The sequence below is a fragment of the Aulostomus chinensis genome, chromosome 15, assembly GCF_037954235.1.
Source record: "Aulostomus chinensis isolate RoL2024-O1b breed Wild chromosome 15, RoL_Achi_v1.0, whole genome shotgun sequence".
Lineage (NCBI taxonomy): Eukaryota > Metazoa > Chordata > Actinopteri > Syngnathiformes > Aulostomidae > Aulostomus > Aulostomus chinensis.
In genome coordinates, this window is record NC_141334.1 from 7,072,058 (window position 1) to 7,099,306 (window position 27,249).

Consider the following 27,249-nt stretch of genomic DNA (forward strand, 5'->3'; position numbering starts at 1 on the left):
GAACATAACCTCTTGAAAGGTCATTGCCCCCCTCGAGGCTGCTGGGGTGCAGCAAGCATCACAGGTTCTACTCAGCATGTGACAGTTACATGAGGTTTTCTACATATCTTCAAACATGCTTTAGTGCATGTACTTATAGTTCTCATAGGTGTATTGGTACTCAAATTCGTACAAGTGAAAATACACTTGACTTTTGAATAGGGGTTTATCTGTGAAAAGTGCATCACATTTGGATCTGAGACTTTTCTGGCCTCTGCTTCTCTCTGGCTCTTGTTTTAGCAGCTGAAGTCTGCTCATTAGTCGCTGTGTTTGTGGTTTCTGAGAGGTTATGAATGTTCATACCAGAATCTCTGCACCAGTGCCCTTATACGTCGACTTTACTCTCCTGGACTCCTGCTCTGATGGATAGGGAAATATACAGCACAGCTGAGATTGGAGGCAGGAAACGGGGGGGGGGGGGGGTGAACGTGTGTTTGGATATCTTCGGTGAGACGTCATGAGGTTTAAACAGGTGGAGTTCTGACCTCAGATGGCCTTCTTCTAGCAGTCACATGCACCCTTAAAGGACTGCATGGATTCGTTTGAGTCAGTTTCCAAATCTTAAAAACTGGATATAGAAGAAACGCTGAGGTGTTTGAGCAAAGCAACTTGAAGACAGTCATGAGTCAAACCCTGGCTCATACATGCTAGAACAGTCCAACGTACAATGGAGTCAAGTAAATTATATATTTTTTTTTAGATTTATCACCTGCAAGCATTAAAGGGTAATGAATGAACAAAGCTCTTTGTCTCATTAAAATGTTGACACATGAATCAGACTTGGAGGCAATGAATGATTTTTAGGAGGAGGATGAAAATACGAATAAATCGATTTGATCCACTTTACATCTCCTCAGGAAACGTTGTGTTTGGGGAGCCAATCACAGCCAGCCTGGGGACCGACGGGACACATTACTGGAGCAAGAATTGGGCCAAGGCGGCTTCTTTTGTTACATCACCTCCTCTGAGCCCTGATCCCACCACCCCGGACTATCTGAACACGCTGCTGTCAAGGTACTGGTCTCTTCCCGTGAACTTGTCGACCTATAAATCATAACACCAATATCTCATTTCATAATGTATCTCCTGATATCACCGTTGTGTGCAAATATTGACAGGAGGCGACATTTAAACAGGTTGTCACTTTGCCATCCAAACTACGCTCAGCTTATCAACGAGCTGCATTCGAATGTCTCAGCAAGTTCAGCAAGAAGACAAACTTAAACAAGTTTAAATTATCTAATCAGCTCCATGGTTATTCTGTGCTGTGGCCCAGTCTCAAAAATGAGTGAAGAAATACGAACAGTCTTCACTCTCCACTCTTGCAGTCCTTCATCAAGAGATACTCTTTCTTGGCGCTAGCGTTGTTATAATTTAAGAAGAAAACAAAATAAAAATAGATTCCATCTTGGTGACCTCAGTCAAACTCAGTGTACAAAAATATGCCATTTGTTCTCATACCGAATGGATCCGACCCGAAATTTGTTTGGTTCTTCTTTAGCCCAGGCTACACCGTTCATACTGTTTTGTTTTTTTGTTGTTTTTTTTTTCCAAAATTCTGACAGGCAGACATAGAAATACCACCGAAATCCTTGGCAGAGATTAAAAAAGAACCAAAAGACTCCTACTCACTCTGGTATGGTGTCTGATGAAGACGTAGTTAGTGATGATGATAGGTGACAGCTAAGTTTTGACATTTCATTGCTTCAATAACCTCTAACCAAAAACTGCTACATGTGTGTTTCATTATGATGCATTAGCTGTGTTGAGCAAGTGTTTGAGAGTTGGTTTGGAAAAAGTACTAAAACGAATTGAAACCACTTGGTTCCTGGAAGGTGGGGAGACCTCGTCAAAAAACTGAAGTACCACTTGTATAAAAATGGTCATCAGTAATGCAGGACTAATGGTTCTTGTGCAAAGTTTACCTTTGACTAAAAGCCCACTTTCCTGAATTAAGTAATAGTTAAATTAAAGCATCAAACTGACTGAGTTAATTTCCTTTTTAATGCAGGATTCAGACAAGCATGAAAACCCTAAAAATGTCATGGAAATTGAAAATACCGATTTGTAGGCCTGGAAAGGTTGTTTTTTTTTTTTTATCCTTAAAAAAGCCAGATCAATTTGAAAAAAATCATGGAAATGTTTTGGTTCACAAATACCTGCAAAGTTGAGTTTACCACACACTTCTCATTAATAATACACTTTACAATTTCGGACATGTATATCTGGGTTTATTTTTTATTTGTAAATAGATGCTTTAAAAACTGCAGTTACATAATTTTTTTCTCAAAGATGTGGAAAAGTCGTGGAAACCTGTTGGTTAAAAAAACGACGTACGAACCCTGCTTTTGACAGGTCATCAATTTTTGACACAGCTGTTTTTTTTAATAAGAGTGAGAGTATCATGTTAGGAGAGGAAAAATGAGTTTAAACAACAAGAGCAAACTCTGGTCGGAGGCATAATCCAGTTACTCTTTGTTCTATTTTGTTGTGCCTCTGAATTTAATTTGTGGATTATACACACATTGTACTGTCTTGGTGTGATTCCATCTCAACCCGTGTTTATGATCTCAGTGGAGACCTGAGCGTGACCGGCAGTGCTCACTGTACCTTCAGCGTGGCTCAGAAGGCCATTGGCAAGGATGACTTCACTCAGATACCAGAGGGTGTCAACGGGGTGGAGGAGAGGATGGCCCTCATCTGGGATAAAGCTGTGGTGAGGAGGACTGTTTTTACTCCCTTCACTTCTAAACTTTGGAAGACAGGCAGGGGAAAAAAAAAGAAAAGAATAATGAGAGAAGCATGGAGATATTTATTCTTTCTTTTTTTTCTAACCCTTTTTCCTCATAGCAAGTCATATTTTTTTTTAAAAAGCCTCACATTGTTTTAAAACTGTCACCTCCAGTCCGTGGTGTTTTCATCTGTTTCTCCACGTCTTCCTCATGTCTGTAGCTTCTAGTTTTGATTGCTTTTTAAAAGGAAGCTCTTCCTTTCTGTCTTCATCCTTTCATCTGGTTTTTACGAGTTTGCAGACATTACTCTCCCTCCCTCCCTCTTTCCAGCTTCACGGTCTTGTTGTCTCTGTCTTGCTTAATACTTGCCTTCTCTATCTCTACATCAGTCCTTCCCTTCACTCTTGGACATAGCGTACCGCTCTCATTTTGTCCTTCATTCTCTCTTGTCGTCTCTGCATCAGGCCGACAGACAAAGAGACATGTTGTTGCACGCAGCTGTAGAGGGCTGGACTGCCTCTAAAAATGCGGATTAGAGTTTAATCAGTAAAACTGGGAATATTGCTGACATTTAGACACGCCAAAACTACCAGGCCGCCACTGCTTCCAGTCTTTAAGCTAAGATAAGCTGAGCTAATGAGCTAATCGACTGGTGCTCTGTACCCAGGGACCCAAAACTGGTATATTGTGTCCTTTTTTTTAATCTATTCATCTGCAGAAAGTCAATAAAAGTCATGTTATCTGCTATCAGGTAACAATTTACTTTTTGTCACTTGAAATATTAAAGATAAAGCAAATGACATTGAATTGGAAGGTGCATTATAAAATGCTGTTTTCATTAATTAATAAAGTATTATACAGCACGATGGCACATCACTAGCACATTTGTTCATTTGTCACACGAAGGATGTCACAGTAGAACAACTCTTTTAACAAGTTTTAAAACATGTTCATGTCAAAATCAGGTTTCTCACTTCCAAGTATGTTACAATAGTGTGGTACCCAGCCAACTGTCACATTAACGGATCAGGGTGAGCAAATCCATTTTTGTCAAAGGGAAGCATTTCTTCATTAGGTGAAAAGGTTACTCTTGTTCCATTCTGTCATTCTGTCACGCTTATCACCCCCTCATGCCATTTTTTTTAAACTTTGTCTTTCCAGACTACAGGTAAGATGGACGAGAACATGTTTGTGGCAGTCACCAGCACCAATGCAGCCAAGATCTTGAACCTGTACCCTCGTAAGGGTCGGATCGCTGTGGGCTCTGACGCCGACTTGGTCATCTGGGACACAGACGCTATCCGCACCATCACTGCAAAGACACACAACTCGGTGCGTACAGTGTGAACTGTTCTGACTTTGTGTTTTTGTTCATTTCATCTTCAGCGAAATCCCATTTTACAACTTTTGGCACTTTTTGCAGCTCCAATTTCCTTCTCCTCTTTGTTCTCTGTACTAGTATCAAAGAACTCAGTGTTTAAGAAATGAACAAAACACTAAATGAATGCAGAAGGAAGTTGGCCAACACTGAGAAGAGCGGTAAAGCAGAGTATGAGATAGAACTATGTACATCTGTGTATGTGTGCACAGGACAGGGAGAAGAGGAGAGATAGAAGCAGAGGCTTAAGGAGAGAGAGAGAAAGAGAGAGCACATTTTTGAGTCGCGTCCAGTGAGCTCTGAGTTCCTCCAAACGGAAACGAGGTCTCAGTGGATGTTCACTGCTCATATAACTCATAATGTACTCCCCACACTAAGGTTGACTAAATCCAAAAACCCTCAGCAATGATGGAAGTAATGCTTTTGGAATATTATCCAAATACCAAAAACATTCTTTAAAAAGTTAATGACATTTTCCTATAATAAATGCCCTCTACACTCCAAGTACAGCAAATCAGCAATCAAGTGGTGTGTCTTTCTTCTGTGTTTTCTATCAGATATCACATTCACTATCATTCAAAATATTATCATAATTAGTGGGTTTTAACTATGTAGTATTTTCTTTTGCACAGGATTATGCTACAGCAAACACTAACATTTCAAATACTTTCACAAACCCCAGATATTTGGGACATTTGCACGCATTTCTGGTTGGAAAACAACTCATAAGTGGAAAACAGCTTTATGCATAAGATGTTCAATTTCATGGGAAAGAGCTCATGCAACCTTATGTCTGAATCGAGTCGGTTTAGCTCCCTCTAGATTGTCCCTCTCCTGTCTGATACCCCTTCTTGGTGTAAAGTAGTGATCGTGTTTCAGGTCCAGCAGAGGACCTTTGTTGCAGGTTACTCTCTCTCACTCTTGAATATGACAGAGATTCTTAAAACATACTCTCATTTGCCCTGCTGTAGCCTACTCTGTCGTTAATTTTGTAGCTGTAAAATGGTGAATAAATTGTTTAGTACATCACACAACCCCATGAAAGGACTCAAAATTTAATTTGTTTGGTCTGAAGACATTTGGAAGGTCTCGTGGTGCTGGATGAATAAATTGTTTATCTGTTTGCAGGGTTAACGAAGAGCTAATCAAATGTAGCTCGCTCGGCCAGTGTTATTCTCTGGTTTGAAGAGAGAAATGCCAAAAAAACGTCAAAAAGTGGTCATACACGTTTTAATTCCTCTTCATTGTAGCATTTTAACAAATTCAGTCGTAAACTACATGTTGCCTGCTCCTCCTTCTGTGCTGTTTTCAGGCCTATAACATTCACTGCAACAAAACAGCAGCCATTTGTAGTCATGCTTATCAGAGAATTAGCAGTTTTTAAGCTAACAATGAAACATTGTTATAACTACAGGATTTATGTTTTAATTTCATGTTAGGTGCATTTTTTGTGTGATATGGTCTGAATTAGATTTTAAAACGTGGAATTTTATTACACATGGTACTAAGACCAGAGCCTCACAAAGATTGAAGTACACACACTTCTTGTGCAGGCTGTGTGTACAGTAAACATGGCATACATTAAGCTATGATTCCTGCCACCACACACACACACACACACACACACACACACACACACACACACACACACACACACGATAGAGGAGCCCAAGCAGCAGCTGATGAAGTGTCTGCACAGGAAATTGAAGCTTTACTGGCCCACTGTGTTTCATACTTTAACAGAAACACACCAGTGAGGAAAAATACATTGTACTGGAGCATCTTTCCCTCTAACATGTGAGGTAACTTGCTGCCAACTGGCAATTAATGCAGGTTAATGTTAGAAATAATAAAGTAAAGCTTAAGCATTTTATTTGTGTGGCCTTCTAAAGCTGTTGTTGAGTAGAGTAGAAAGAACTTTTCTCCGTTTCCAGATGGGAGGAATCAAAATGACACAGAACTGGACTAATAATCTGCTCTCTCCAAATGTGGACTGGGGAACCGTGGCTTCTTACATAATGATGTCACCCTTTCATTTCCTGCTGGTTGTCCGTCCAGATAAAACAACGCAACTGAGCAGAAGACCAGAACGTGGCAGCTCCCAGCTCCTATAAATCTATCCTAATGGATAGTCTGATGCCAGGCCAAACAGGAGCAGTCCTGGTTAGCAGTATTTCCACCACAGATGAATATGACTTTGAGTGTGCTGCTGCTGTGTCTTAGTGTGTTATCAGTGAACCAACATGGATTGCTTGTTGTTGGCAGCAGAAATATACATAGATGCATGGAGGGATATTCTCATAGACAAGACCAAGCAGCAGTATACTCTCTGAGAGACACGCACAGATTAGTCATGACATCATATTTGGCATGTGGTACGGCTTAGTTATGTCCTGTTCTGGCCTGGATTTGGACGGCAGCAGAAAACAGGGCCGTGTGCAGAGGAAATAAGCAACAATGGAATGAGGTGTGGGGAGGGGATGACCCTCGCAGATCACAAACATGTTGAGAAAAGACAGTTCGCAGAAGGGAAACTGAAAGGGGTTAAATAATGAATATGGTTGAAAAAAAACCAAGGAAGACAGAAATTGTAAGAGAGGTCAAGAGAGAGATAAATGAACAACTGCAAGACCACCGTGAAGAAGAGAGAATGAGGTAGAGAGGGAAAAGAGGAGTGCAAAGCGCTATGTCGATATCAGACACCAGCTGGATGATGGCAGCTGTTTGCACATGCTGGACAGAAAAATGCAAGGAACAAGGTGATGAATGATAAAGATCAGGATGGAAAAGAGCGAGGGATTAAGAGATTTGAGAGAGTAAAGAAAGAAACAAGTTTATGTCGCCTCTTTTCATCCATCTTCCCATGGACTCCTCTTTTGTCATCATTTCATCTGGAGAAAGTTTGCTTCTATTGTTTCTGATCGACGTTTACAAATCAAACATTTAAAGTTGAGCAGTCACAAGTAGAAGGGCTTCGACGTACAATCACATGACAAATGATTCATCTCAATAACGGGACTAAAGCTCAACAAAAACAACATGGATGACATTTCTCGTTCATACTGTAATTGGAAAGTGTTCATTCAGAATATTTTGCGTTCATAAAAAGTTGCAACTTTGCTTTGAATATTTAAAGAACAACACGCTGTTTTTCTTTTGTTGCTGCAACAGTCAAATTTCTTTCTCTAACTTACCTTTTATTTGTGTTTCAGGCTGCTGAGTACAATGTCTTTGAGGGCATGGAGCTGCGTGGAGCCCCGCTCGTGGTGATTTGCCAGGGGAAGATTGTTCTTGAAGATGGAAACCTGCACGCCACCTCCGGCGTGGGCCGCTTCATCCCCTGCTCACCCTTCCCTGACTTCGCCTATAAGCGTGTGAAAGCTAGGAAGCAGGTGGATATCGGTTTTTACCAGGAATGAAAGCCCCCTTGCACCAAATATAGTGGAAAAAAAGAGGAGGATAAAATTGTTTGACAAGTACAGTTATTTTAACGTACAACCCAGTGAGAGACGATTAGTGAAATAAATGAAAAACATGCAGTGAAAAGTTTGGATTATAAAAAAGGGAAAAATGGGAGTGAAGGGCTGAAATAGAATCCAGCTGATGGAGAGACAGGAAGAGGCAGTGTAGAGGGAGGTGGGGGAGATACAGAAAGCCTGACATCAGCTTTTAAAGGTCAACCGTGAAGCATTAGCTGTGATTTTACTCTGCAGTGAGGGTGGTCCACACTTTGTCATGATGGTTTAAAAAAAAAAAAAAAAAAAAAAGATACTGTGAGTTTTGATTCATTATTTTGCCGTGAGACCTACCACGTACAGTAAACGGTTTACCAAAGTTCACAGCTGAAATGATATAAAATGTGCCTTGTATTTACATTCCAAAAGCTGTTGCTCAGAAGGAAAGACTAAAGACTGGTGGTCGAAGCAAATGATGATGGGCTCAGTTTGTTTTGTTTCGTATCTGTTCAACTAATTCTTCCATTTCTATAAAGATTTAATCTTTATACTAAACAATGCTATTTTTTTTTAAGAAATATGTTCATTGCATTAGGGAGACTAGCTGACCACCAGTTAGCTTAGCACAATGAATAGAAATGGGTGGGAAGTGTTAGCATACATCTGTCAGAAGTCCTCAAATACACTTTTCTCCAAAACGCTCTTAGTTGGCAGTAATACAACTACTTTTTTGCATAATGTTTGTTAAGAAACAATTCAAACTTTTCAGATTTGGACACGGAATTGTAAACTTTCCAGACAGAACTGCTGGCCTCAGTGACTCAGCATCTCGCAAACAAAAGTCTGTTGACAACTCGAAGAGCGACTGCTGCTACTTATCAGAGTATGAGCATGATAACTTGTGGACAAATCAAGACATTGAACTGTACTATTTGATGACTATTGACACAGATATGCTAACACTTCCCACCCACAACTATTTATTATGCTAAGCTAACTAGCAGTCAGCTGGTCTCAGCTCCCTACTGGACACACTGAGGAGAGGAGGGTATGTAGCCTCATGTTTAGCACTGCGGACAATGGCAAAAGAGCAAATTCCTGCAAAAAGGTTTTGCGTTCCATCCGTCCATTTTCTTCCGCTTATCCTGTTAAGGGTGAGAGGCGGGGTTCACTGGACGGGTCGCCAGTCCATGGCAGGGCCAACACATATAGACAGACAACCATTCACACCTACAGTCAATTTAGAGTATCAATCAGCCTCGTCCCCTCTTGATGTCTTTGGACTGTGGGAGGAAGCTGGAGTACCAGAGAGAACCCACACAGGAACAGGGAGAACATGGAGACTCCACACAGAAAGAGCCCATGCTCAAGCTAGGACTCGAACCCAGAACCTTCTTGCTGTGAGGCGACAGTGCTGACCACTGCACCACCGTGCTGTCGTTTGTGCATTCCTTTAAGGGTTAAATGTCCTTGAGTCAGTCTCACTCATGAGAAACTTGGAAAAGAGGATAAATAACATTGTTAGCTTCAACAATTGTAACTGATGGATGATTTGATGAAAATAATTGCACTCATATTACTGTGAAAAACAAAAATAAAAAAAACACAGCCTCCTCTTCAGTCCTCCTCTTAAGTACTGAGATGAATAAACTAAAAACTGTTTCATTTATAGCAGCGTAAAAGGAAAACAGACCCTACTTTCCGCTCTCTTACCCTCCTGCTCATGGGTCTAAAAATCTCCTAAATTGCAGCTGGCTGCTGATTTGAAAACGGAGCTGTAGTAACAGTGGGCTGTTTATCTTGGTATCAGTCACTGTTATGCTTTCTTCATTCACAGATGTCTCCTTTTAACTCCTGACAGAAACTTTAAGATTCCACTGAGTCACACCACTGACAGACAGACAGGCAGGCAGACAGACAGACGATGGCTTTTTCACAAGGAACATAAAGTTTCAGCCGACTTTGCTTGCATGCAAATACAGTGTGTGATGTTTCCTCTCAGGTCTATAATAAGAGTTTACTCATGTGAATCTAGTGAAGTGTAAACCTGGATCCGGGTCATGGCAGGAAAAAGGTTCTCGGAAATATGAGCAATTTACATGCAACCTTACAGAAACAACCATATAAATTTAACCATTCGGACACCATGATGTCTTCATTCTCACCGATCTTTTCTTCTTCTACTCTGCCTCCTCCTAGCTGGCAGTCCTGAGGGCAGTACCCAGGGGAATGTATGACGGCCCGGTGTCTGAATTCTCCATGTCCCGTGGCGGAACCCCCTCAGCCTCGGCGCGTACTTCTCCTACCAAGCAGCCTGTCAGAAACCTGCACCAATCTGGATTTAGTCTAGCAGGTAACCCTGCACCATGCGGTGAGCCCAGCTTCTTAATACAACCTTCCCTACCACCCCTTCATGTGGGTCTGGTCTGCATCCATCTATCCTTTATCATGTTCTCATTGTATCTCTCGCTACTACTTCCTGTACAGCCATTGTGATTTTGGCATGTTGCTCCTCATGAATGATTCAGTGCCTCTCATGCCTGTGGCCAAACTTCAAATCTGTCATTATCCCGTTCTGTATGATGCACACAGCGGGGCCTGCGTCCGCCTGCAGTACCTTTCTATATAGTGTTTATTTGACAATTTGTCTGTTTGTGCACGTCGTTAACTTTGCCGTCGTAGCTCCTTTGAGCTTCACCGAGCAGCAATAGCAGCAGCATCAAGTTAGATTTATGTACGCAGCTAAAACGGGCTGTTTTTCCTTGAGTGCGGTTTGACATGAAGTCACCATGACCCCAAATTAAAACCTTTGAAACTCCTCTTAGAACCACACGCATGTATGATGTCAACTAGATTTTACATTCATTGAATTAGTGTAGCGTTTAAGTTAGCAGCCTAGTGCTTTGGTGTATTTCAGTTTGATTTTGGTTATCACTTGATGGTTTCTACTATACTGCACGTTTCTGTTTTATTGTAATTTTTCCTTAAAAAAAAAAATCAGATCACTTAGAAAAATGCAGCTTCCATCATCTTGTTCTGCAGAATGGTCATTTCTCTAAACTCTCCTGCACTTCTCAAAAACAGTAATCTGCAGAAGCCCATAGACGATGATAGAATTATTTGAAGTTGCTTATGCTCGCCGGAGACCAGAAACAATCAGATATTTTATTTATTTTTGTTCATGTCACCTGAAGGACTCCATAGTATTCCCTTCTCCTCAAATGAAATACGTCTGAGGGCAATTTAGGACATTGTGACCTCTAAATATGGCCGCCTCGTAAAATTACAGTGGGATGGTGTTTTCGCCACAGCTGCACTTATCATGCAGGATATGAGTTTTGGCTCAAGGCCCTAAAAAATGCACAGCCGAGAAGACTTCAGTCCAGGCATCTGGAGATGGTCTATTAGGAAAAGCCTAACTAATGTGAGAGATTATAATATATATATTCACATTAGACATCTGTTCCATTATGCAGGGCTGCTGAATGACTGTTATGTGTGTGTGTGAGGTTAGATTCAGTAAAGAAAGTTGTTTTCATGCTGCCAAAGTTTGAACACGTGGAAGCAGATAGTTTCCACTGAGCAATCTCTTTGAACCCGGACAGAACACATGTATCGTAAATAGCTGATATGTGTTTTGTTTTGTTTTTTAAAAGAAAACTCTAAGAGAATGGTGTTCAGCGTCAGGTTGTACTGAGCAACCTGTCTTAACAAGCATAGCTGAAGCGTGAGACGTCATTGATGAAATAAGTCGGTGACCTTCGCTGGAAAGAATTTCCACATTTGAGAGCATGAATTTAAAAGGGAGTTTGGCTGTTCCTGGTTTCCCAGGCTTTGTAATGTGCATGTAAGATTGTGTGTATTCTTTTATTTGTGCTTGTGTGCGTGCTCTCAGAGTGAGTCAGAGTGGACCACCACCTGCAGAGCTGATTTACTTGTCTGGAAGGAGATGGGAAGGATTATTTGCTTAGATTTACTTGATCATAGTCTGACATCACTCTACTTTCCAGTTACTAGATTATATATACACTCGCTTATAATTTGTTGCAGCAGGCTCATCTTTTGGAAACGCCGCGCTTTATCTCCAGCTGTTAATATTTCAGCAGCACATGCTTCGTTGAAATGTCAAATATATCATACACAATAGTGATGATATATTTTGTAGAATTAATGTATAAGAATTATTTTTGTGATGTTCTGTGTAGTTTAAGTCCGGAGGGAATCAGTGCGTATAAAGAAGCATACAGAAAGTAAATCTGATCTGTATCCATTTAATCCAAGAGGTCTCCTGTGGGATTTCTACAATCTGTCTCGCAGAGCCGCATTTCTATTACAAAACCTCGTCCTTTGCCACAAGAGGAACAAGAAGAAATCAACTTTATGCATTTTGGTCATTCTCTGTTCATTAAAAGTTTACAAGAAAACGAATAATTAATTCAAAACAACTGTTGGAGTTGATTTTTTTTTCCAGTTCTTTCGTTCGTTCTTTCGTTCTTTCTTTCTTTCTTTCTTTCTTTCTTTCTTTCTTTCTTTCTTTCTTTCTTTCGTTCTTTCTTTCTTTCTTTCTTTCAGCATTAAATAGATGAGTCATTCTCAATTATCAAAAATATTTGCTGTTACTTTTCCTTCCGTCACAGTCAATCAGTTAAGTGTTGTGGGCGAGCATCAATTCAATGAAACAATCCTGTTTTAGGGGATATGTTGAAGAGTCTGCAATGCGTAGAGCATAATAAGAAGTTCAGAAACAAAATAGAGTAAATGGAAATCCTTCGATGACGAGGAGTTTAATCTGACACTAGTTTCAAACGTTTAACTGGTCATCAGAGCTCCTGCAGTTTTAATGCTTCCTCGACTGAATGAAAACAGATCACAATCCTTGTGTCCGAGTTTTCAATCTTTGTCTCCTCCCTCCTTTTCCCTCTCTCTCTCTCTCCATGTTGTCTTATGTCATCATGTTTGCTCATTTTCCATGAAAATCTCTTATCTTTCTCTCTGTCTCTCCCTCCAGGGCCCCCCACCCCAGATGACATCCCCATCAGGCCTGCTGGCCGGCGTATTGTAGTGCCCCCTGGTGGCCGTTCCAACATCACTTCCCTGAGTTAAACTGCAGGAGGAGGAGACACGTCCAGAAAACCTGACAACAGCCGGAGTGCAGGAGTGTTTGGGAGGGAAGGGAAGGGGAGGGGGATGGGAGGTGTTGGGGTGGGGGTGGGGGACGAGAGATGCATAGGACCAGGATTAGATAAAACATAAAAGAGCAAAACACTGAATCCTCATGCCTTACCTGTCACAATGCTACCTTGCTCTGATGAGGGCAGCATCCCATTTCCTTGGTAGTTCAGCCACGAACGGAGCACGAAAGAGGTCTGGAATTACATCACCAAACACCACACATGATCAGCCTTCGCTTCTTAACAGTAAAAACACACATCAAATACTGTGAAACCTTGTGAAACTCACCATCAACCAAAGGGAAATGGATACTGCTTTTCTCAGAATGACGCTATGCTTCTTTCATCCTATTTGGCTTTCAATGTCACTCCCTTTTTCAGTAGCCGGCTCTCTACGTCAGCAACGCTTAACACTAGACCCCTTGTTAGACATGTAATATCATGCAGTACCATTGATTAGCTCTAGGTGGCATTGTATATACGGTAGATGTAATGTAGCTTTGTGAATGATGTTGTTGCAGTCTGTTTGGGCTTCTATTGGACCAAGTATTTATCAAATCTGAGAGCAGGAGAGCTGATGGACATGGAGCTGCATGGGCCACATTAGCACTGGTGACGTGATCCATGGTCCTTTTGAATCCTTCTCTGAGGTGACTGATGAATACCACCCCCCATGATGTATTGGTTGCATAATTATTGATGTTAAAAAAAAAAGGGACAATTTGGTGAGGAAATGCTTTTCAGAAGACGAGGAGTTGCAAAAGTCAATATCAGATTTGGGTTTTAATATGATTTTTCTCTAAAAGGCTTGTGTTTTTATTCCCTGCACTCTTATCATGGCTGTTTTAAAAAAACAAAATAAATAAAAGAACAAACTATTATTTTGTATTTGCTACTAGCATGTCATCCTGCAATCATCATGGAAAGGAGAATGGACAAAAAAATAAATAAAAAGATCTGCTCACAAGAATAAACTCAGCTGCCCCTTGTTGCTTAACCATAGCTTGTAATGATGAATTTTACACATCTACCCCCAAACAAACAAAACAGATGCAATGAATGCAATGAAATAAAACATGCTTTGAGATAAAAGTTTAACCGCCGGCTTTACTTTTGTATTTCTGATAAACTGGGCTCCATTTGATACTAGAGAGAGGGAGAGAGAGAGAGAGAGAGAGAGAGAATCCCAGCAGAGCTCTCTCATAACAACCTGACCAATTCTTGATCAATAACATCCGCTTAACTGTAAGGTTGGGTCGACTACAGCGCAGCTAAACTCCTCTGGTTGTGTTTTGGGGGCCTTTGGGCTCGTTTCTTGTTTCCGCTGTTTTCTGACGAGGCACAGGATTGCAGTGAAGTAACGGACGCTGATTGGATTTTGTCGCTGTTCCACTATAGGGGGAGGGAGGGGTGGTCTGGCAGACTCCGTGGCAGGAACATGCTGTGGTTTGTGTATTTATATTAGTTTGACAACATTTGTTATTGTTTTTATGTTGTTTCTTTTATACTGTTGTATCAAAACCCAGAAATGGCAGGTCAAAAATAAGGTATGATTTGTTTCCTGAATAAACATGAATTGCAACTGATTTGACTGAGATCGCATCATTTTATGTCATATTTTATTCAGCTTGATAAGGTGTACGGTATGCAAAGGCCCTGTTTGTGGCAGTGATTTAAACTTATCAAAAGAAGAAAAGAGGTGTGTCTTATTTGTCCAGAGTAGTGATAATAAAGAAGCAGTATAATAATGGAAATGTCTGATTGTAAATTCTAATAAGAAAAGTAAAAGGGGGATTTTCTCTTGGTCAAATGAAGAGCGAGACGGTGAAAAAGCCAAATTCATCATTAAAATAATGATGTGAAACACAGATATCTCTGACAATGGGGCGTGTCGTATTTGTCCGATGTAGCATTGATATCTCAGATTGTTTTTGATTCTGAAGTTCTCATGACGTATAAGCTATGAAAAAAAAGAATTTTGCATGAGAATATTCATGTTGAACGGATGTCAGTAAATCGTTTGCCACCAGAGGGCGCAGTGAGCATACTAATACTGAAACTCTGGCAGCTGTTTGGACTGTTCAGATATCAGAGGGTCACTGTCACAGAGTTTGCAGTCTCAGTTAAAAGTTATTTTGTCTAATATTAGCCAATGATACATGCTCAGACCACATTCTGCCCACACCTGCCTCCTAATGAGCTGAAGGACTTTCCACAGCCATAAAGAGGTTTGGTAGTTACTGTTAGTGCTTTATGTTAGAAAATTAGGCATTTATAACTGAGATGAAGGTGTTTCTGGAGAGGGTGATGAACATTAGCAGTCTCGCTCCTGAACGTCCCCTTGTGTGTACTGCAGGAAGGGTAAAGTTGTTGATCTGTGAGGTGTGTTGTTTTCATCCGGGGTGATTCAGAGCACTCGCCAGAGAGGAGACGCATTTATCAAGTGACAATCCCCGGATCAGACATTAATGTGGGAAAGTGCTGCCTCAGCTTTGCCTGAGCCAAGAGGGGGACATTGTCTCGGAGATAACCGAGGGATGTGGTGGACTGAAAACGGTGGATGTGTGTGGGTTGAAGCGAGAGAATACACAACATCGCTGCAGCTGAGGGATGCCTCTTGCTTCTTCTCATGTTTTCTCATATTTAAGGCATATTTATAAAGTATGTTTTGTATCTTAACCTTAAGGTATTCGTACTACTGTATATCTCAGTGCCCATTAGAGTGCAACCGTCTCCCTGCACATACTGTATATCAAAATGTCTTCTTAGCATAAACATATTAACATTCACAGTTCTTGATCTATATATATTGATATTGATTCCATTTTATATCTAATTCCTATCAACACAACATGGTGCATTCAAAAAAAAATCACTGAAAGTGAAATAAAGGACATGTCAAAGACAGATTGGTTCAGAAAAAGAATGTAATTATTTAAGGCACACCTTAATAGTTTGTAACTATATCACAGTTGAATACAAGAAACACACAGTGACAACTGAAGGACTACAAACGTTAGGGGTGAAATTCACAGGTGTGGAACAACTCTGTTCTCGGAGTGAGTCTTTTATTTTTCAAGATGACATTTGTTAAAAAAATGTTCTAAATGTACCAGAGCGAAATGGGTTTGGAGGGTTCTGTTTTCACCCCTGTAAACTCCGCCGCCGTTCACCGTTTGTGTTCGCACTGTAATTCAAGAACTGTCTCATTGAATCTGACGAAACTCAAACACGTTTTCAAAATGGTTTAAGTTGTTGCTAACTGCCTGTGGCAGCCATGTTGCATTTTTCAATTACCTTTGCCAAGGAAGTCATGTGACCATCGCAGTTTACTGCGGGGTCGCCAATCTTGGCGAAGACTTTTAATAGACCTCAAGGAAGAAGCTGTTACATTTTGGAGCAAATCTGTTTAACTTTTTTTTTTTTTTTAACATTTAGATTAGCTGAAGTCTTTATTCTCCAGGGATCACATTCTGTATACATGTGGTCTACTTGGTTTAGGTTTGGGCCTCATTCAACTAGGGTTCTTGCGCACAAATTTGTTCTCACACTCACTTTTAATCCTCATTTTGGTCTTCCAGACAGGAAGCGAACCTGACAGCTGTTTGTGACGCCTCCCTCCCGACATCTTGTGTTCCTCTTGTAACTTCGGAGTCTTTGCAAGCCCGGATGATGGCTAATTACAAGAGGTACCCAATAGGTGACACGAGGAAGTTATAAATATATTTAGTTTCGTAGTCCGTAACAATAAATTGAGGACTAAAATGAGCCTATGGTGAATAACAAATGTGCGCAAGGGGACATTTGGTGCTTTCTAATTACATAATGTTACACATCTCTCCTACGCCTTGATGGATTTGCTTCATATTTTGGTCGTCTGCTCTACAAAGTAGGGCGCTTCATTGATGAAACATATGATCACAAATTTCAACTTCCTGTGGCAGCCATATTGGATGATTATTGTTTTTCTTAACAAAATCTTTTATCAACTATCTCTTGCATGCCTCGCTGAATTTAGCACACTATGGTATTTTATTGTTTAACTAGCGAGCGGAACAGATTGGGATGAACATGCTACATTTGGCGGAAGCAGGGAACCCCCCCCTCCCCCCCATGTGATACTCCTATTATATATAACTACAGTGTATTACTTCCCCAGGGTTAGTCCATCTTTTGAACAATTCCATCACATCATACAGCGCATACAGGACACCTTTGGATTCGTAAAATTACATCAGTGACAACAACAACACCACCAACACAAAGGTTAAAGTTAAAACATTGGAACAACTTTTTCGATAGAAAAGTGCTAACAGTAATTCATTTATTAGAGTGAGTTGTGTTTAAAATATACTTACAGGTATCATGGTTTGAATTTAAGTGGTAGAATCGATCAAATTAGTTCAAATGACGAGGAATCAGTATATTTGCAGGATGTACTGAGATGTTTTTACTTGCGATGCGTACAGTTGTAGGGAACCAGCTATGTGCCATGTCCGGCAGGTAATAGGCATCCCTGTGCAAATGTCGGAGGCAGGTGTAGTTTTTGAGAAGTTTTAGCCATGTTTTTGCCAAACTGTATATAATATTAATGGCCTTTTGGGTTATGTATGCTTTTATTGATTTTAATTCAAACATTTTAGACCAGACAGATGGTGAAAGTCCTTATACAGATGTTATCCCTACTGCGGAATTTAATATGACTGTTGACAATCATCTGCACTGAAATGCTCTTGCAGTTGTAGAATGTGTGTGTGTTTTTTTTTTAATTTTCTTATTGGAGCAATTAATTGCAAAGACAATTTTACAGACTTATCTAAGTGGCACATTTGTTACTGGTTGTATCCAGCACAAAAGAGGAAGGAGGTTAAAAATAATTTGACAAAACAACAAATTTCAATGCTTGCTGAAAATGAGTCTTATCTTGGACTGAGCTTAATCCTCGTCTAGAAAATTATCCCTAACAGAGTAAGAATTCACTCACAGCTTTAAATTTTTTTTCTCCTTTGTGCACAAATGCTACAGTTGATGAATATGCATGTGCAAAGCAAGGATTAGAGTGGAACATACAGTAGAACATCTATCTTTTCCATAGCTATAGTAGCCGTCATTCCCAGCTTGTCCTTGTTGCAAAGGTTTGTCTGTAGGTGGCGTCTCTGAGCCCGTTGGTAGGGCCTTCGTCAGTAGATGGAGTTGATAGATACCCTCACAACTCTCCACGGCTGAAGTCAAGAGTGAATCTTGAAGTAATTTAGTTAACTATTTCAAACTACTGTGTTGCCTCCACAGTAACCTGCAGCAAAGAAAACCTGCAGCGTGGTTTGCTAAGCGCAGCTGATGGAGACGGTTGAACCGAATGTTGCCAACCTACCATCTCTGATAGCTTGCTGAGCGTAATGACCACAACAGCCTGCAGCTACGATTGTAAGCCATTCCTGCTCAAGCCGACAGTTCAGCTTAGTTTCTGTGAATGCCTATTAACGAAAGCCTCATTTTCCCTTTTTAATATTTTATACTCGGGCTCAAGTGCATATCACAGGACAAACCGATCATTCTAGATGCTTATTTTTTTGTATAAATTAGCAAATCTCTGTACCAACTGATGTCGTAAATGAATGTATAATTCCTCGCAGGAGAGATTAAAACGTGAACGTCCCAGCCAAGACAATAGCAGCACTTTTTTTTTAAACCACATCAGGCTTCATTTCCTGTAACAGCTGAGCAGGTGAGGCTTTTTACCTCCTTTTTTTGTCAGACGATTGACTTATTTTTCATTGCAGCACACTGTCTGAAACAGAGGTTGCACAGGCATCGCAGCACCAGAGCAATGAAGACAGCATGATATGAGATCCACTCTTGAGAAGTCCTTCTTCTTAGTTAAAGGCAAGGAAAAAAATCCCACTCTGACTTGGTAGCTGGGGGAGTCTGCCTCACTCCTGGTGATAATGTGGACAAGAATGTTTGTACAGGCAATGCAGTGAAGATCAGCGTGCTTGTGCTGAAGGAAGGAGAGGTTTTGGTGTACATTGCTGATCTACAAGCTGTGATGAGTGAGTGGGTGAGTTGGTGGGCGTGGTCTCGAGTCATGACGTCTATCCTGATAAGAAGGCAGCTGGCTCAACGTTGTTATTCTGACCGTCCTCTATTGCTTTGTTCTTCTCACTTATGGACAACTCACAAGACTCAGGATCCACCACTGCTTTCCTGGACCTGTTGAGGAAAGAACACATGTTCTTATCATGAACAAACAAACCTGAGAAAACCGCTCCATGTGAAAATTAACAATGAACATTTGTTCCGAGCCATTTGGTAGCCAAGCTTACATAATAGATTTATTTAGCTGTGCTTTAGCTTTATGATCAGTTCATAATACAGATATTTGATTGTTGTTTTACCCCAATCAAAATGATGCTTTATTAGTAACTTGGGATTCCCCCCCAGTTTCGAAGAAAATTGTGGTCCAAAATAAAACTTAGATGGGTGGATTGTTGAAGCTTCTTCTGAAAGATTTAGCAGATGAGCTTTTGAAAGGATGATATGATTTGTGTTACAGGGACTGATTCATTGGTTTGGTAGATAAATGCATTTAAAATCATAAGCATTCGTGCTCATGAGACCAAAGAGATGCTACTATCTGCACATAGATATCGTTGAGGTTAATTTTTCTACTTACATTTTTCTGTTTGTGCAAAAGTTGAGATTTCTGTTACCTTTGGACGATGGCTGATATATATTTGAATTCAAAGTGAGTGTGAATTGAGACAATGCAGATAAAACTGTTATGCTGCAGTGTTGCATTTGTTATTATTAAATTGTTCCATTTGATTAGAGAGAAAACAAGAGCAACAACATGATATCTGCGTCATGTTGTCTACTATGGGCTCCCCTGCTCTCTAAATATCAGTGTTGGCAGCTGATAAGTCCGTATTAATGGGTCACTAAGTTGATTCTTCCTTTGTCTCAAAGCACTTCTTCAATGAGGGGCAGTTGGATCTTGGCCCAAAGTCCCACTTCATGCAAATGACACCAGTTATTCCCTTTTGATTGATGCTTAGTTTGACAGATTGGTGGCTGATTTTATTCTTATCGACACAAAATATCTTTTAGCCTGTTATTTAGCCCCGTTAGCGCTCCCTGGTAGGAGGAACACTTGGCTTCCTCTTTATTTTTTGTTTTCGATAATACTTCCAAAAATGTCAAATTTTCATTTCATTTTCACAGTCAACACGGAGAACACGGTCCCTGCCAGTTTTTGTTTCTGCTTTAATCAAACACACACACACGCGCGCGCACACACACACACACACACACACACACACACACACACGCGCGCGCGCACACACACACACACACACACACACACACACACACACACACACACACACACACACACACACACACACACACACACAAACACCCCAGATCCTGAGCCACAAATAAGCCCAGGTCTGTCCCTTCACACATCACGTCCTACATGCTACACATTCACCAGCCAGCAACAAGAAAACTTTCACTTTGAGACCGTCTTCTCTGGTTTCCACCTACAAACAACATTACTAACAACGTTGCTGAAATCATGCAACAGTGCGTTACAGGTTCAATCAATGGGTACAGATACTAATTTGTTACCTCAGTAATATTTGAATATATATTTTTCCCCATTATTGCACTTTCATTATCTTTTTTTAAACGTAGCACAGTGAATTTGACGGTACAGTTCTCTAAAGGCATCTGGAAAAAAGTGCAGGATGCAGAAAGGAGCAGGTTGCACAGGGAGGTAGCGACTCAAAACTGTTGACAACCACCGGCCGCAGGGAACGAGACGTCTCTTACTTTTCTCTGTTGAAGACAATGAAGTCTCTCTGGACGTTATCCAGACGCTGCTGCAACTGACCATTCTGCAGGACAGACAAAGATTGAACATTAACAACTCAATCAAAGCATCGAAACAATCAGGGACAATCAATAGTCAATATTTTTCTCCGCTAGAGAGTCAGAGTTGCTCTATTTAACGAGAGACATGTTACAGTTTTGAAGCATCTGATCTTACAAACGGTTCTCCACACAGTCGACTGCGCCCATGTCACTATTCTTGTCAGTTTCTTCTCCTTGAATAAGTTGCCAGTAGAGGGAATTGACCTAACTTTAGAGGACACTTGTGCTCTAATGCCTCCACCTGCTCCATGTACTCATACATATTTGACCCACTTAATCATGTGAGAACATCCAGCTCCTTCATAACAGGCTGCTCTGCGGAGTCAAGATAAGTACGCAGGTGCTTTTCACTTCCCAGGGAGGAGAGAGATCATGAAGATATGTTGTCATTGTGTGTGTGTGTGTGTGTGTGTGTGTGTGTGTGTGTGTGTGTGTGTGTGTAGCCACCATAGAGATTTGAGGGGAAATAAATTGAAGTATGTCCCTCTGAAATAAATTGAAGTATGTCCTCGCCAAAGATTTCCCCTAGAGAAAAACAACATAGACATCATGTGACGGATACGACAGCGCACGTGAATGAGCATGTGCATCTTCCCTGCATACCCATCTAGTCAGATCACAGCTCGAGCTGCAGGACCCCTGTGCAGGAGAGAAAAGGCTGACTCCCTGCCCATAGCTGTCAGTCACACAGCCCACCAGAGAGGCCCTGTACAGGTGCTGTCACTGTGGGGGAGCCGCCACTGGCAGACCAAAAGCCATCATTTCAAATAGGGCAGGATAGAGTGGGAGTTGGGGGAGGTGTGTAATGGATGTTTATTCTAGGACACGACAAAAGCAAGCGAAAACAACAGAAGGTGTGCTTTGTGTAATATTTTTGCATGCAAAAGTAAGACAACAAGAAAGAAAAGAAAGCCATCCTGTTTCCTAAAGGGAAAGTCACCAAAAAGTTATTTTTGCCTTTCAAGTACTCACATATAAACATGTGTCTTTCACTGCTGCATTAGCCATGAATTATTCGCTAGAACCTAATGGAAACTCATTTTTAGCTCAAAGGGTTTGTAGTTTCTTAAGGCTGGATAAAGACCAGCTGGATATGGACAGATAAAGACGTGGATTATACCAGACGCTACACTTGATGGTTTGTAAACGGATATTTTTGGAGAGTTTTGTTGTTTGTAGTCAGTCGCTGTTAGCTTCAAGCTAAATATGCCTGTCTGGCTGCATTCTAGCGTCACAAAGAAGTGATGCAGGACATAAAAATGTCTTTGTGAGCTCAGTTCGTGAGTATTTGAAAGGCAAAATAAATGGGTGAAGTATCGCTTTAAGGGACAAAGTTAGAAAAGTATTACAAAATAAAACTGCAGATTCAGATGAACAAAACGATATTATCCAATCTCTGCTCAGACGCTGAGACTTCATTTCTCCTTTCATTCATCTGGGGCGTATTTGTGGTTTGACACACACTGAACACGTATCTGAGCAGTCCAATATGCATGAAGTGGCAATGTGTACAGGGGATTGACTATAAATCTGTCAAATGTCACTTTAACTTTCAGTTCTTCCAGCAAAGTTATTTAGTAATGCCAGGTTTCATAATTAAGTTTGACTAAACACACTCAGGGTTTCAACCCAACTTAGAAAAACAGACTCTAGTGCCTCTGGAGTCACTGAATCTGCATTTTTCCTCTCTGTCTCCTTGTAATTGAAGACTGGTCATCAGTTCTTGCCCTCCCCACACTAATTGTTTCTCCATCTCCACTCTGGAGAAAGTAATTACAGGAGATTACATCAGGCGGCTATAAAATAATTAGGGGGGAAAAAAAACATGTATTTTCTGTTAATTTAGCCTTGCAACACTCATCCTACCCTTCCAAATGCCGCCTTCCTCCACATATTTCAAGTTTCTGAGGGTGATTTCAGACGGAGGATGGAAGTGGCATCCATGCATGATGTCTGAAGAAGCCTTTGGCCTCGCCAATTACCAAGAACAATAAGGATGCTGTGGCAAATTCACCAGTCGCTTCTGTCTCTCTCTCCTCACTCCTTTTTTAATTACTTTAAAAAGACGGTTCAGAAGCTAATTGTTCAAATTGCCAGACTGAACTTTCCATTTAATTAGACAAACCGACTGGGAGTAGTCTGCTGGATGGGAGCCCAGCAGGGACATTCTCAGGAGGCTTGTTTTGGGCTGCTGGTTCTGTTTGAAAATGGAGACTTTTACTTACTGATAATGGATACAGGTTACAAAAAAATTGATCAGATATGAAATAACACATTAAAATGATGGAAGTCCCAATAATCTAAACAAACCCTGAATCAGAATCTGTTTATGAGTCAATGCAGTTCTAGAAAAATAAACACAAATATACGCAGAACGTACAGACTAAAACTTTTGGACAAAAAAAAAATTCACGCTCAGACTTCATATTAAAAATGTGGTTATTAAATTGTAACAAAACCCTTTTTTTAATTTACAAACAGAGTTAACTTTCCTATATTTTGTAGGAGAAGGATTGTTGAGGCCGTATTTTCACAGTTGTGAATTAGGGTGATGGGATTTGGCATGCATCTGCCTCCACTCCTGAAACCCTGGAGGCACTTTATCTTTCTGCACTCAGGTTTATTACTTGTGATATTTGTAGTAGTTAACATTGCAATCTCTTCATCATCACTGCAATCTTGATGAAAAGGTGAGTGGACCTCTCAGTCTGAAAGATGTGACCGCAGGCATCACGTCACCTCGGTGCAAGAATGAAGCTCTGGGCTGAATCAAACTGTCTGAGTTTGTGGGGTCTGCTTTTAATCTCTACGATCCAACCAGATGAAAACCTGCCACTGAAGAAACGAATTATTCAGTCAAATCAAATCGCAGATCACAAACCATTTGTGGAATTTATTATTCTCTCTCTTTGTAGGTAATTTTACTCATTGAAAATATGTCATTTCAAAGAGGATCAGCCCTCACTGGTACTTATTGTAACTTGTCAGTTGTCTGTCAGTTTTATTTTATGGGTGCTCATGTAGAGTTCCAGATATTTATCGTATCTCTTTTTTCTTTTACTTGCCTAATGTCAGATCATCATTGAGACCTATTCTTGTACATTGACATTATTTCAGATGAAGGGTATAAGATAACCAAACAGAAAAGATCCAGATGCAAATCCACAGACAGGATATAAAAGAATCACAGTAAAGTGATTGCTGTACTGAATGCACCGGTGCATAATTCATCATTCAAACCACAAAAAAAACAGCCCATGACAGCTACGCTACGTTTGGTCAAATGAACACACTCAAAGTGTGATGCCAGTGCAAACAACCAATCACATGCTTTGGTAAAAAATAAATAGGCTTTGAGCGACACGTGAACAGATGATTATTTAATGGGTGTTAATTGCGCAGTAAAGTTAATATCACTATGTTAAAATCAGTGTCGAAGACTTCAAAGCGATCAGTCAGGAACGTGGGATTTGTGGAATCCTCTCTCTTGATCGGCTGAAAGTGGAAACGGGATACTAGAAAATGTATTTTCTAGTTTTCAAAGTTCACTTCCACTGTGACACCATTGCTCCTTTGAGTATAAGAGACCAGGCAACAATAACACCTTCCAAGACTGTTACAAAGTTGTTAGGAATAAAAAGAAAAAGCTATGTGACTTCTACCGTGGTTGGGTTTAAGAAACGGACAGCACTTGTTTGTTTTTTCCAATCAGACCGATAATTGGTTAACCTTGTTTTTCTCTCCGGATTTGAATTAAAAAATATGTAATAAAGATAAATTATCAATATAGAAACAAAACATTTTATTGTGATGACATTTTCAGATGTATCACAGAAACGTGAATCTCTCCTGGTGTGCAGAGATGTGATGGGACTCCAATTTTCTGCTTTATGTTATCAACGACATCGTTGAGCTAATTCTCTGCTACATTATGAGCGTAGCAGAGGCAGCGAGATAAGAGCAGAGATGAAAATGTGGATGAGAATGAGGGGATATACCGGGAGAGGGACACGTAAGCACCATGAGGAAGGAGTCTCAGGACAAGGGAAGAAGAAGACGGGCATGTGAGAGATATGAGCGGAGGAATAATGCAAAAGGAATAGAGAGCAGCGACGGGGTAATGAGTAGGAAGCAGTCTGGGACAGACATTAGAGCGGATAGATTTCTTCATTCAATATTGATCTGCTCTGCTCCAGAAACGCGGCACAAACTCTCTCCTCCTCGGGCACATCAAGCTTCTTCTTGAGCTTCTCACTTACATCCATCACAAGTGGCCCCGCAGGTCATTTGTTTGTATATATGCTGAAGCAGCAGCCAAATACAAACAGACTGTTTGAGAAAGCATTCTCCTTTATTCTCTCCATTTGCGGTTTATATGATAATAACAAAATGCATGTTTCATAGCTTTAAATTGGTATCAAAAATATTTCTTTAAAGTTGTGGAGTAGCACTTTTGTCGCCATCTTCTGGTGATGACGGTTATTAAAAACAACTGTGCTCATAGACTCCACCATAACCTACTGATGCAGTGGCAGTGGTGGAAAAACTGTTCTCAGTGTCACACGTCACAGCAAAATAATTCATTTCATTGTCAGAAATTGATCAAGTTGGTCTGACAAAGTTGTTTGAGTAAAATCATCCACATTCAAATTAGCAAAGGCCTAACCACAAGTTGCTTGTTTTTAGAGATGTTTTTAAAAATACGCGACACGGAAGCTTTAAACTTAAGTTATCATCTTGGAATCCAAATCCAAATATTGCCAATATAAAAAATGTTTCTCTGTATGGTCGAAACAGTCACCAGAACAAGAGATTTCTCTTTGGTCCAAGAGTTGATGAATGTTGTCTGGCTGCTCAGTGAGATGTCACTGATGTACACGCCGGCACGTCTCCACAAACAGCTGTCATCCATCCTGAAACACGGCACACTCGGGGGCCCGCTCTTTTTGCAAGCTGGCAAGATCTGCGCACTAAAGTCCAGACCACACAAACGGCTTGACTTTTATTAGAGTAATAACTGTTTCAATGTGCCAAAGATTAGGAGAGGGCCCTCATTACACTCGATCATTGTTTACGTCCTGCATGTGTTGGCCCCTTGAGCTTTTAGACAGCAGCCTAGAATTCATAGTAGTGCTCCTCCAACTGTACCGACCCATTAACTTTCTGCTGTGAGACATTTCTCCTGGTGATGGGACATGATGAGGAACGTGCAAATACATTTTTTCAGGCACTTGAACGTATATTTTTTCCATAACATTTTACCAGAAGTACAGAGACTAAATACGCTTGAAATAAAGTCCTTTTCCTTAAGCTTTGATACACAACAGACAAAAACAATGTAAAAGGCTTTATAAGAGAAACAGTTGAGAGTTTTGTTTAATGGTGGCGGTAATGTACGTACACTCTGGTTGAAAGTTACTGAGCTTCAAATTCATATTGATTGTGTCGTGATATTCGTTTACAAGCAAGGGGCCAAAGATGGAAATATGATTCTGGCTATAATCTTGTATATTAACAGCCAAAGTTCATGAATATGTCCTGTACTTCAATTAAACTAAACTGAAACTGACTGATTGAGTGAGAGGAGAGATGAGTGAGGGTCACTGGACAGTAAGAGATTGTGTCGAGCGCAGTGAAGAATGTGACGTCCGTGCCTTTGTAAGTGACGACCAGGAGGGAAAGTGGACCAACCAACACTACGTTAAGTACTGGTTCCTCAGAAGGAGTCCTGAAACATTTAACATCTCTAGTCACACTTGTTCCTTTGACGTTTCCTGCAGCAGCGGCTGTTTGAACTTTAGATACAACTGAACACAAGTCAGTTGAGGTCTTTAGAGCTGAAGTGAACCCAGCACTGATCAGCTTTCCCGCTGCATCACACCACAACTAAAACCACTGCTACTGGGTGTAACTGCCTCGCTGCTTTCCTTATTACAGTGTTTGGGTGTGTAGTGTGTGTGTGTGTGTGTGTGTGTATGTGTGTATGTGTGTGTGTGTGTGTGTCGCCCACGTCTCACTTGAGTGGACGTTCAAATTAACCTTTTAGTGCTTTCCTCTCTGTTTCTTATAAACACCCAGAGGACAACAGCTGATTTATGTGGACGGAGTGAGAGAAGGTTTATAAAAGAGGGTAAGGGAGGACAAAGCTCTTAGATGTGTCCTTGACATTCTAAAAAGCGCTCCAGGCACATTTAAAAGACAAACTAAAGACCAACTTATCATCAGTAACTGGGCCAAAAGGAACCACCGGTCAGCTTTCCCTAATGAATAATGATGAGCGCTGAGAGGGATCACATTTAGGCCACATATAAGAGCCATTATGAACTGGAAAAACCTCTAGTTGGGGTGGAATGCATATTTTAACATAATTTTTTAAGTGAAATCTTTACGTAAAGAATGAATCTGAAGTTTATTTGGGATAAATCCAGGGACAAATGCACAAAACTCTATAGATATATAACCAAGTGTGTGCATGTATTTGTGCCTATGTATGGTTTTGAACATAAAGGTCAGAAATGACACAGACAGGATCTGGGAGA

The 27,249-nt window shown here is 40.6% G+C and overlaps 2 protein-coding genes across 4 annotated transcripts in view; one reads left to right on the forward strand and one right to left on the reverse strand.

Annotated features, from left to right (window-relative positions):
• Positions 1–14,361, forward strand: part of dpysl3 (dihydropyrimidinase like 3) — a 40,818-nt gene extending 26,457 nt beyond the window's left edge. For 2 of the 3 annotated variants that reach the window (XM_086179314.1, XM_086179316.1), the window contains exons 9-14: positions 897–1,053; positions 2,614–2,755; positions 3,933–4,103; positions 7,362–7,541; positions 9,804–9,975; positions 12,613–14,361. In XM_086179314.1, coding sequence (XP_086035440.1) covers positions 897–1,053; positions 2,614–2,755; positions 3,933–4,103; positions 7,362–7,541; positions 9,804–9,975; positions 12,613–12,707 — 917 coding nt within the window. In that variant the 3' untranslated portion in view covers positions 12,708–14,361. The remainder of the gene's footprint in view (positions 1–896; positions 1,054–2,613; positions 2,756–3,932; positions 4,104–7,361; positions 7,542–9,803; positions 9,976–12,612) is intronic. The other variant, XM_086179315.1, reaches the window with a different exon arrangement.
• A 1,330-nt stretch (positions 14,362–15,691) lies between these two features.
• stk32a (serine/threonine kinase 32A) overlaps positions 15,692–27,249 on the reverse strand; it is a 63,372-nt gene continuing 51,814 nt past the window's right edge. The window contains exons 14-15 of the mRNA XM_086226721.1: positions 20,609–20,673; positions 15,692–18,985 (exon numbers count right to left, since the gene is read on the reverse strand). Of these exons, the coding sequence (XP_086082847.1) occupies positions 18,868–18,985; positions 20,609–20,673 (183 nt within the window). The 3' untranslated portion in view covers positions 15,692–18,867. The remainder of the gene's footprint in view (positions 18,986–20,608; positions 20,674–27,249) is intronic.